Here is a 12,389-nt window from a genome sequence, read left to right on the forward strand (position 1 = left end):
CTGCCTAACATTTTGTGTCGGCCATTGACAATATGAGGGTGACAAGACCGGTCTATCTTATTTTGTAATGCTAACAGAGATCATGATCTGAAGCATTTTAAATCTCCTCATGAATAAAGACAACTGCTTGCCAATTCAGGTGAAAAGCAGGCATTTCGTTGATGATAAAATAATACTACTAGCTCTGCTGCAAAACAACCATTTTACTAAACATAAATAAATTACATCATGCACGAGAAAACTTCATGAGTTGCAAAACAAAATTTATTTTGAAGAACTGCTTATTAACAGTTTCACTTTAGTACTGAACTAAGTAGTAAACACACCATGCCCTAAGAAGAAAAAGTGTTTTGTGTTTTCCTAGAACTTCAAGAGACATTCACAATTGTGGAACATTCCGTAGCTTAATACAGTAGTACATAAAGAAAAGGCTAACAGTAAAACAGAGCTCAGAGTGTCCCCGAAGCCCCACAGTGAGAATGATTTGCTACCAATGGAAATGTGTAGCAGCAAACTGAATGCTGATGCAGTCACTTCTCCCCATGTTTCAGGAGAGACACTCCCTTTTTATTTTTAAAAGTGGAGCTTGTGTACATTTGGTTTTTTTCCTTCACTGTTACCTTATTGACAAAATAAAATGATATTTTTTATTTTATTTTTTAAAAAGCTGTACTGTTATGGGAATTGTGCAGAGGTGCTTCTCAGTGACATTAGGGACATCCACTGAGTTATACACAGCTGACCCCTGCTGTAAATTAGTAAAACTGGGTGCCACCCACCACCCAGACCGCAGCCCCGGAGAGATAAGGTACATTTGGACTGAATACCTTGAGGGTGTTTGCAAGGAAGCTCCTCCACTCAAAAACGTTAAACTGGCCCTCACGCAAAGGCAGCCATTTCCTATATGTTAACAGTTTGATTTTTAAAAAAAATTATATGGCATGTACCATTTGACAGCAAACATAGCATCCCAAAGCTGATAAAGGTAAGAAGAGCAAGGAATCAGAACCAAAACCATCTTAGTTTCTGTTAGGAAATATGCAAGTTTGAGTCTTGCCTCCCCAAATGCAGCAGAGCTGAGCCAGGATCAGTAAGACTGCTTTGAGCCAGGATCAGTAAGACTGCTTTGAGCCTGACATTGTCTCTTCTAAGCTGTGTTCTACTGCTATAGCAGCAGGAGGACTTGTTCTGAATGTCAGCAGAAGAATGTAAGCCACCAGAATGTATGACAGGTGCATAGCAGTGGCCGAGCCTCTCTAGGAACACTGCCCTTCCCCAAGAGCCAGGGCACTTGACCCCCACTTCTCAATTCTTTCCAGAGATAGAAGGCAGCGGAGAAGTCCTAATCCAAGCCAGGGAAGATGCTGGACTAGAGAGGACCAGGTGCTGCCATGATTGCAGGCTATACTCTGGGTACTTCGGCATCAAAAATAATGACCCTTTCCATGACAGCAAACCAACCTGGAAGTGCTGTACATCTGCAGTAGTGCCTAATACCTCCTTAGGCTCACTGGCCTTCTCAGCACAGGTCTGACCCCCATGGCCCCCCTGTCTCTAGCAAAGGGTACAACATGAGGGGGCATGGAAGGGGTGCTGAGCACAAGTAGGCCTTTGTGGGTCCACAAACTCCCAAATGGGACTGAATAAAATGGACCCCACAAATCTAGTGTGCAGTCTTCGTAAAATGATGGATTTTCCCCACCACTAAATAAAAACTGTGTATGCTACATTTTGAGGTTGCTTAGGCAAAATGAAGAGCTACAGTTTTTACTTGAGTTCTAGAAAAACTAACTTCCTAAGGAATCTTCTATATCTGTGATCTGTTGTTACTAAGAAATTCTGAATTGTCTTAAGCTTGTATGTCATAACCTTTCTATATGATACAGAATCTTCCTGTGTTCTTTGATAAAGGAATACAGTATGCTGTTTGCAAACATGGGGTCATTGCCTGCTTACAAAGACAACACAAAACAAACACAAATGTTTTGAGCAAGTGCCTAAACTACTACATCATGGAGATGGAAAATACATAGCTGACATCATCAGTCGAAGTTCTCTTCTGTAAGGGTCTTGGTGGGAATCTTCAAGGTGCTATTGGACTGTATTGGGAAGGATATCAACCTTAATGTGTTTTTATTATTTCACTACTTTTAAGGCCTCCTCCCCAGTACATATAATTCCATTCAATACATTTGTTTTTCCCCATTTCGTCTATTGTACATCAAACACAGCAATGTACCAGCAAGCAATGAAGATGATAAGAGCAGCGCTGCATGCAGAAGAGAGAATGAACTGACGGAAAGTATGAAGAGAGTCTTTTACCTGTCCTCTCTCAACCAGAGCTTTCTCCAAGTCTTCAATTTTTGCTTGGCACCGGAGAAGATCAGCTTGTAGTTGTTCCCGTGTCTGAATAGAGAGTTTGAAGAATACTTAACTGATATCATGGTAACAACTGGGATATAGGAGGTTCTACTATATTCTGCCTTTGTGCACAATTAATCATCGCGAAACTCAGCATTTCCAGTAAGATTTATGTAACAAAATCAGTAACTGTTTTGAAAGCGGTAGTGGGAGCCAACTACGTTGACACTCCGTAAATACTATGTTGGGTTTGGCAGTAAACCCAAGTTAGTCAGGGTGTTTTAGATGAGATTCCTGCATTGAAGGGGGTTGGACTAGATGACCCTTGGGGTCCCTTCCAACTCTACAATTCTATGATGGAAAAAGAATTATGGAGAATAAAAATTGTCCAGTCTGATTTAAAGGGAATGTCAATAAACTGCGTTATCAAGCTGACGGACACTCTGCCTTAAAACATGCTTCAAAGTAAAATGGGAAAGGGTTCAAATTACCAAGGAATAGGTAATCTCCTTCCTACCAAGGAATAGTGTTGCTGCCCGAATCAGATTAACCTGATTTCTGGTGATGGGCTTTGTGTTCCACCTAGGAGGAATCCAGCATTTCAGCACCAGGGCTTACTGGAACATTTCTAAGCTCCAGTAGGTCAAGAAGTGCATCACCTTAAAATACTGATTCTTCTTATTATTAGATGATATTCTAAGGCAATTTTAGGAAGATTTTGCCTTAAATTGACAACAAACAAACAAACAAATTATTTATACCCCACCCATTTGGCTGGGTATCCCTAGCCACTCTGAGGGGCTTCCATCAGAATATTAAAAACAGGTTAAAACTTCAAACATTAAAAACTTCCTGGATAAAAATATTATAAACATATATATCAAGTTGCTCAGTGACTTTTCAGATCCACTTCACAGCTTGAAATTGGCAATTCCAGAATGCAACAAATTTGAGATCCAGTCTGTAATTTTATTGGATCTGACTCTGAAGTCAGGATCCACACAAAAAAGATGTTTCCAAAGCAAATGCAAATGCCCTTACCAACTAAGAGTGACTATATACCAAAGGTAAAACTTTAAAAGAAAGTAAAGAGTGCTTTTTAAAAAATCAGGTAGCATGCATTCAGACAGAGCAAAGAAGTTAAACAGGCAAAGCCCGGGCATTTCAAAACTGAACATATGTCAAATTAACTGAAAGAACCTGTATTTTTTTTTTTTTTTTTGCAAAGCCACATTAAAAAAAATTACCCTTGCTTCTCTTTCTGCATCCTGGGTTCCCCCAACCTGTTCCTGGAGCAATGCATATGCTCTTTGCAAAGCTTGATATTCTCTGGTTAGCTGACAGAACCGCAAGTCAGCTTCTTCTTTAGGAGTGCTCTTAAAGAAATGTAAAAAAACCCCACAAAATTACTGTCATCATTTTAAAAGAGAAAGAACTCTGTAAATAAACAAATTATAGCAGACATACCATTCTAGCTAAGTCTTTTTACACTTTTTTGCCATGTCCTGAAATTGCAAACATCAATATACTTTTGGTGATGACTGAAACACAAACGTAGCTATAGTTTCAGTATGATACGATATGATATGATAATCTTTATTGTCATTGTCCCATACAGAATAATGAAATTGAAAAAATCTACACCAGACATTCAAAAACCAACAAGCCTGCTATCCCAGCTATCCCAGCCTGGTTAGCCCTCTAACCAGTACATTAAATATTGTAAGAGGTCAATGATAATGGAGAAGTCCTAGCCTTTTCAGAAATCTGATTCATAAAAGGGACAAGGCCTTGCTGTGAACATGAAAATGTTGTTTATGTGTTTGTTAGATTTATATCCCACTCTTGCTAAAACGATAGTGTTTCCGGCCCTCCCCTTTATCCTACAGGGTAGAATTGGCTGCAAAAGGGTGATGCCCAAAGTGAGTTTCATGGCTGGGTGGGGACTGGAACATGGTCTCCCCAATCCAACTTTGACACCAGACATCACCACCACACCAGATCTCTCCCCTACACTTGTGCTTCCAATCTCTTTCATTATTACATTGGTAATAGCCATCTTTATTTCCTATAATAGGGACGCGGGTGGCGTTGTAGTCTAAACCACTGAGCCTCTTGGGCTTGCCAACTGAAAGGTTGCCGGTTCAAATCCCCACGACGGGGTGAGCTCCTGTTACTCGGTCCCTGCTCCTACCAACCTAGCAGTTCGAAAGCACGTCAAAGTGCAAGTAGATAAATAGGTACCGCTCCGGCAGGAAGGTAAACGGCATTTCCGTGTGCTGCTCTGGTTCGCCAGAAGCGGCTTAGTCATGCTGGCCACATGACCCGGAAGCTGTATGCCAGCTCCCTCGGCCAGTAAAGCGAGATGAGCGCCACAACCCCAGAGTTGCTTGTGACTGGACTTATCGTATTTTTCGCTCTACAAGACACACTTTTTCCCCTCCGAAAATTAAGGGGAAATGTGTGTGTGTCCTATGGAGCGAATGCAGGCTCCTTGGCTTCAGCGATAGCAACCCGAAGCCACCGAAGCGCAGAGGGAGCGCTCCCTCCACGCTCCGGAGGCTTCGCGGAGATTGCACCTAACTTTCAGCTTCTGCCTCTGATTTGGGACTTCTTCTCCCAGACTCCCCCCACTCCCCCAGCCCTGTTATCTCTGCAGCTTCCGATGCCTCTTCTCCCCCTTGTCCCACCAGGCTCTGAGCCTTCTCCCCAGCTGGTGCCTCCCACCATTCCTCTAGGTCCAACCAGTCCATGACAGTATGCCATATCAAAGTCACAGGTGCTTACATCTTCCAAGTCTTCTTCTGGTGTAGCTGGAGTCCTGTCCGTTTTATCTGTATTATAGGAAGTTACTGATGATGTTTCTGAATCCACTGATTCTTCGTCAAATCCAAAAAATGTCTCCACAACATGCCTCTGAAATAAGACCAATGTACTTTGTTATAGACAAGCAAGTTATTCAAAGAGCTGTATCAAAAGGGCCTTTATTTCTGTCTTTAAAGAAGGTGACAACAATCGGAGGCATCAGTACATGTACAGACCACCAAAGCACACCTTCAGAGTTCAAGAACAGCATCCGGGGTCTGTGACAAATGAAAGCTGAGAAGATGTCCCAACAAGCAGTCACGCCTCTCCCACCAGCTTTTAAAGGTGAGGTGTGGCACGCTCACTTGCAATACTTTGTCCCTACAAAACTAGTGAATGTGGAGGTGCACACTTCTCTGAGGGACGTGGGTCTGTTCCCAACAGCAGAGGCAGCCCTGAGTTCAAGCAATGGGGTGGAGGTCAGCTGATCCGGCTTCTCCTTCCAGCTCCCCTGAGGGCTAGTCAACAGCCTCCCCCATTGCTAGGCCATCACTCAGCTTCATGGAGGGGGCAGGACAGGAAGTCATCAGGACTGCCTCCAAAGGTAAAAGGGGCATGGTGCCTGTCCTCCCTACAATCTGCACCCTCCTCGTCTTCCTCATCTGACAGCAATTGCCGCCCCAGCCCTGAGGCAGTCAGCATTATGGAGCTCATGACACCACTCTCCCACAATTCCAAGAAATGCAAAAATGAAGATTTCTTGCCCGGAATTGCACATCAGCTTGAGCTTTGGCGTTCAAATACCAGGTAGTAAAAATCCTCACCTTAAGCCAGGGCCGTCTTAAGCATATCCGGTGCCGTGGTGCAAAGCTCCCTCCGGCGCCCCACCCCCCATTTCCCAGAGTTTTTTAGAGAGGACCGCGTGGCCAGCAGGGCTGGAGGAGGCAGGCAGTGGCTGGAGGGCAGCTCCTCCGGCGGGGAAGAGGCGGAGGCTGGCCGGGGCGCCTCCCGGCTCAGCTGGCCACTTCGTGCCATGGTGGCCACGGCAGACGGAGGCTCCAGGTGCGTCACTGCTTCAGCGCGGCATGGCGGAGGCGGGCAAGGGCGGTGAGCTGATGCCGGGAGGCGCTGTGTCCAGCCTCCGCCTCTTCCCTGGTGCCCTCTAGAACTTGGCGTCCATACTTCTAACAGCCTTGCTGTGTTTTGTTTCACATAGCACCATATTTATAACTCAGAATTAAAACTCTGCCTCCTACAAAGAGTTTTCACAATTGTGTCTTGTGGTTCTTTGGTTAAACAGCTCTTTAGTGTTGATAGCCCAACAAGAAACAGATAATTATAGGAATTCTTCTGTGGGGGGTATTAGCCCTTTAAATAGCACTGTCTCCCACAGGCACCTAATCCCTAATCTAGACTGCTGTCTAGAAATGCCATGAAGTGCTGTTGTGCCTGGAGGACACTATCTGTATGTGTGAATGTGTAAGCCCACTTCAAAAAGTGATTTGGAGGAGGAGATCATGCACACAAGAATAGAAATTGTAAATGGGAGTGTGAAGACTAGGAGTTAGAAATGTGTCAGAATGAAGAGGGTTTTTTATATTTACATAATTTATATTTCACACCTTTAACATAACTGTATGGACAGCTAACAAAGTAGTTATTATTTTTATTCGTGTGGAAGCAAAGACTTGGCAATGTAGAAAACAGGGCAGCTGTGCAAAGAAGTGAAGAGGCAGAAGAAAGCACAAAAGGGCTTGAGACAAAGAGGGGCAGGACCTCCAAGCCCCAAAACGCACACAATGGTCCTCCTCTCTACATTATTAATCAATGGCCCATAATGTTTGAGTGCCAATTAATATGCTTTACAGTATATGAAAAATTCTTGGAAAGCATCACACACAGACTATTTCCGTGTAAGAGAAACGTATTCATTAAAATGAAAATTAACACACCACCATTATTACGAGGTTAAGTGCACCATGGGATTTATGCAACACCTGCAATGTAATTTACAACGCAACTGTTCCGTATTCATCAGATAAGCACTTAAATAGGTAGACCAGTAGTGGTAACATTTAACAACTCTTCTCTTCTGTCAAAATTCATCCACTGTACCCTTTGTGTTTATATTTTCCCTATCCAAAGCGGCAACATACGTTTTATAAGCATCACCCCAGAAGATCTGCAGTGAAAATTTATGAGAGACACCAAAAAGGTTTAGAAGATGCTATCCATTTCACCACTGGGCGACACCACTTTGATTAAAGCATAAGAGCTGTTTATGAGCAAATGATGTCTTATTTCTGAAGACAAAGGGCAAAATCCACTGGGATTTTCTTGCACAAGAAATGGTCTGAACATCATTGAAAACTGAATGATTAGCGGTTTATTTTGTGAACTGCCCTGAAATCTTATGAAGAGCAATATATAAATTAACTAAAAGTAACAGGAGCTAAACTGTGTAAAAAACAAACATCCTTTTCTCTTCTTTTAACTTCAGTAACTTCATATACTTCACTTTACATTTTTTACGTCATTAACGAAGTAACAGGGTAGAAACTCAAAACTAAATTCAGCATCACAAGAATATGAACAAATAGCACAGAGTTTCTTACCATCATGCTTGTAAGTCATTTCTTGACAGCCCGAAAAATATAGGCATACCAGAGCACAGAGACAGAGGAAAAAAGAAAAATACAAGACGAGAAATATGTATTCCATCTTAATGATGCAAACACTTTGTTTATAAAAAGTAGAGCATCATAATTAAGTTTGCAGAGCAGCAAATAGTCCCACGAGCTGTCTAAATTCCGAACACTGTAGTTCCATTACTCCATCGTAAAGTCAGACATGTTGGAGAGGTTTTCTACCCATTTCACTCACCAAAGTTCCTAAGATTTAAATATCCATGGCTACCCAGTATACAAAGAGCTCCACCCTCAGGGCTGCTCCTGGAGACCGAAGCTAGCTGCCAGCAGCCTGCTATTTTCAAACTTCCCATGGCAATTAAGAGAGTGCCCAGTGAAAGCAAGCATAGCAACTGTTACCTCTTACACGTAAGCAAGGGGATGATTAGAAGGAACACTTGGGGGAAGTCACTTTGTAATGCTGGAATTTATGATCGTAATGCAAACATGTTGCTTGGATTTCAGAAAAAAAGCTGATTTTAATAAGCTCAGAGAAAGACTAGGCTCATTAATGAGGGAAGGAGGCCAAGATGAATGGGAGTTCTTGGAGAAAATGTTACTAAAGGCATAATCGGGGGACGGGGACGAGTAAACAAAAAAAATTAGGTAAAATATAAAAAAAGGCCAATGTGGTTGCATAAAAAGATTAGTGGGGAGATGAATAAAAAAGGCAAGGGAGCGTGCCTAAGAGGTGAAAGTCACTAACGGTAAATATAGGCAAACTGAGGGAGAGGGATGCGGGGGGTGGGGGTGCGTTGTTCATGTATACTCAGAACAAGAGAAATTGCTTCCTAAGGATGGTGAAATGTTAAGGGCCAACTATTAGATGCCGGAACTGCTCAACTCCGTTTTTTGCTTTTCTATTCTCCCAGAGGGGGAATTACATGCAATCTTCTGAAAGTAGAAGCAGCCAGTGGGGTGGGGGTGGGCAGCCACAATGCTAGTTTCCCAGCTGGTGTGACACCTCCTCTTGCTTGGGGGGGGGAGGAGAGGGGTATTGGGAAGGTTAGTGCAGTTACTGCACTGGTGGAACCAATCTGATGCGCTCAGAACCCCTCCAACCTTCCCAGTAAGCAGCCGTGACGCACTTACTGGGAAGGTTGCTTTGCAGCTCTACCCACTACTGTAGGATGTGGCAGTACCGCAGTTCCAGATTTGACAAGGAGAAAATACCTATTTACCTTAAACAAGTTCAAGTCCTCGGGGTCAGATCAATTTTAGGGTACCGAAGGGGCTTGTTCTCAGAAGTGCTGTCTATTATCATGGAGAGTTACAGTGGTACCTTGGTTGCCGAACAGTCCCCCAAAACACTGCTTAATTAATAGGGGACAGCACCTTGCCATCTAATATCTTGTTTCTCGCTCTGGTAGCCCCAAACTCCCAAAATGAGCAATATGTGTAAGCACTTGGCATGTCCATTTTGACTGCTGAAGTAAATATGAAGGTAGAGCAAATACAAAATATTCTAAAGTTGGTGGGAAAGTGCTTTACTGAAGGTACCCAGTAACACTGGCTGCAGCCTTAATGTTTATTTCCCTGCCCATCTTCCTTCATGGTTCCACAGGGAAGCACATGGCTAGGCATGCGTGCAAATAAAGAGCTTTACTGACAGATTCACAGACATCCAAATCCCTCCTCACTCTCTTCATAGGATGTCTGATGAGGCCAACTTTCTCTAACCATGGTCACAAGTTTCAGGATTATCTCCTTAGCTGCCACAGCAGAGCTCCTTCTACTGGCCGAGATGCAGATTTAGTTTATTCGTGTTTGGGTCATAGGCCATCACATATTACTGGCTGTGGAGATGGCTGCCCTCCCATTGACTACTTTCCCCACTTGATCAGCAACTTTCCTTGTCAAGTGGGGGACAAACAGGTGCCGCAGGGTTCCATCCTGGGCCCATTGTTGTTCAATGTTTTTATAAATGACTTGGACAAAGGAATTGAGGGGGTGCTCGTCAAGGAACCAGGCAGAGGGCCTTCTCGATAGTGGCACCCACCCCGTGGAACACCCTCCCATCAGATGTCAAGGAAATAAGCAACTACCTGACTTTTAGAAGACATCTGAAGGCAGCCCTGTTTAGGGAAGTTTTTAATGTCTGGTGTTTTATTGTACTTTCAATATTTTGTTGGAAGCCACCTAGAGTGGCTGGGAAAACCCAGCCAGATGGGCAGGGTATAATTATTTATTATTATTATTATTATTATTATTATTATTATTATTAGCAAAAGCAGCAGCAGCAGATGATAACATCAAATTGGGAGAGCTAGCGAATGCCGCAGAAGGCAGAATCGGGATTCAAAATGACCTCAACAGATTGGAGAACTGGGCCCAAACTAACAAAATGGATTTCAACAGGGACAAATGTAAGATTCTACACTTAGGCAGGAAGAACAGGATGCATAAGATGGGGGACACCTGGCTTACTAGTAGAACATGTGAAAAGGACTTAGGGATCTTAGTGGACGAGAAGCTTAACATGAGTCAACTGTGTGATGCAGCAGCAAAATAAATCTAATGCTATCAACAGAAGTACAATATCCAGATCAAGGAAAGCAATAGTACCACTCTCCTCTGCCTCGGTCAGACCACACCTGAAATACTGTGTCCAATTCTGGGCACTGCAATTTAAGAAGGATGTTGACAAGCTGGAACATGTGCAGAGGAGGGCGACCAAGAAGATCTGGAAAGCAAGCCTTATGAGCAATAGTTGAAGGAGCTGGCCATGTTTAGCCTGGAAAAGAGGAGACTGGGAGACATGATAGCCATCTTCAAATATCTAAAGGGCTGTCACATGGAAGATGGAGCAAGCTTGTTTTCTCCTGCTCCAGAAGGGAAGATCCGAACCAATGGATTCAAATTACAAGAAAAGAGATTCCAACCAAACATGAGGAAGAACTTTCTGATAGTAATAGCTGTTTGACAGTGAAACAGTCTCCCTCGGGAGGTTGTGTACTCTCCTTTATTGAAGGTTTTTAAGCAGAGGTTGCATAGCCATCTGTCATGGATGCTTAGTTGAGGGGGTGGAGCTAGATGACCCTTGGGGTTCGTTCAGACTCTACAATTCTATGATTCTATGATTCCTTAGAAACCAAGGATTCTCCTCCTCCCACCACGGGGGTCAGAGGCAAATGCTCTTTACTTTGGTACAGTAAGCTAGTTTCTAGACCAGGAATGGGGAAGCTCAAGGATAGGGGCCAAATATGGCCCTCTGGGCCTCCCTAGCTGGGCCTTGGGACTCTCCAGCCAGCCTTCCGCTCTTTCCCCAGGCCTTGCCCCTTGCACACCCTCCTTGAGTGTTCCTGGCTGTTTGGAGTGTGTCCCAGAACTCAGATAATGGCCTTTGCTTGCCTGGATAGAGATTAGAGAAGGGCTCCTGAGTGTGTGTAAAGGGTAAAGGGACCCCTGACCATTAGGTCCAGTCGCGGACAACTCTGGGGTTGCAGATATCCAAACTTCTTGTTGCTAATCATTTCTATAACATGTTATAATGTGCAGATGCTTGAATGTATATATTTTTGTAGAACAATGGGTCATTTCATCTGGCTGTTTGAGCCCACCCAGGGATGGCTGTGGGCAGGATTCCTGCATTACAGAGAACTGCACTAGATGACCCTTGGGGTCTCTTCCATCTCTCCAGTTCTGTAATTCAGAGAGAGCTATGTGCCTGAGGAAATACGCAGTGGCTGTATCATTCCTGAGATCCACTGCCCAGTTCCAGTCCATTTTGAGACATGAGTTTTGCCATTGTAAAGGTAAAGGGACCCCTGACCATTAGGTCCAGTCGTGACCGACTCTGGGGTTGCGGCGCTCATCTCGCTTTATTGGCTGAGGGAGCTGGCGTACCGCTTCCGGGTCACGTGGCCAGCATGACTAAGCCGCTTCTGGCGAACCAGAGCAGCGCACAGAAACACTGTTTACCTTCCTGCCGGAGCGGTACCTATTCATCTACTTGCACTTTGACGTGCTTTCGAACTGCTAGGCTGGCAGGAGCAGGGACCGAGCAACGGGAGCTCACCCTGTCCCGGGGATTCAAACCGCCCTGGCTGTTTGGAGTGTGTCCCAGAACTCAGATAATGGCTTTTGCTTGCCTGGATAGAGATTAGAGAATGGATCCTGAGTGTGCGTAGAAACTAGCTTATGGTATGACGTTTACATCCACTGCTCAGTGGCCTTTTGCCCTCCCTGCTACTGGCATGCAGCCCCCAGGGTTGCCATACGTCCAGATTTCCCTGAACACGCCTGGGATTCCAAAGGCAAAATCACCATCTGGGTGAATTTAAATTTTGAAAAATGTCCGGGGTTTTTTTGGGCGTGTGCTGCAGGAGTGGGTGAAGAGTCTGCCTGTCAGTCTGGCGGGTGGCTGGCCGGCCAGCTGAGAGGACCCCGCTTCTTCCCCATGGTGAGTTAAGAACCACGTCAGGCCTCCCTCCTCCCCCCCTCGGCGGTTTCTGGGTCCAGGCCTGGCTGCAGCCCCCACAGCCCTGCCCCCACTACAGAGCCACACACACAAATGTTAAAATGTGAGGACCCTTG

At 44.4% G+C, this 12,389-nt stretch overlaps 1 protein-coding gene across 10 annotated transcripts in view; it reads right to left on the reverse strand.

Moving 5' to 3' along the window:
• JAKMIP1 (janus kinase and microtubule interacting protein 1) overlaps window positions 1–12,389 on the reverse strand; it is a 66,323-nt gene that overhangs the window by 33,012 nt on the left and 20,922 nt on the right. For all 10 annotated transcript variants that reach the window (XR_008332136.1, XM_053402792.1, XM_053402791.1 and 7 more), the window contains 3 exons: window positions 5,149–5,277; window positions 3,609–3,737; window positions 2,323–2,406 (listed from right to left, as the gene is read on the reverse strand). Coding sequence is in view for 9 of the 10 variants with exons in the window: in XM_053402792.1 (XP_053258767.1) it covers window positions 2,323–2,406; window positions 3,609–3,737; window positions 5,149–5,277 (342 nt within the window). In the remaining variant the exon portion in view is untranslated. The remainder of the gene's footprint in view (window positions 1–2,322; window positions 2,407–3,608; window positions 3,738–5,148; window positions 5,278–12,389) is intronic.

The sequence above is a fragment of the Podarcis raffonei genome, chromosome 9 (genome assembly GCF_027172205.1).
Source record: "Podarcis raffonei isolate rPodRaf1 chromosome 9, rPodRaf1.pri, whole genome shotgun sequence".
Classification (NCBI taxonomy): domain Eukaryota; kingdom Metazoa; phylum Chordata; class Lepidosauria; order Squamata; family Lacertidae; genus Podarcis; species Podarcis raffonei.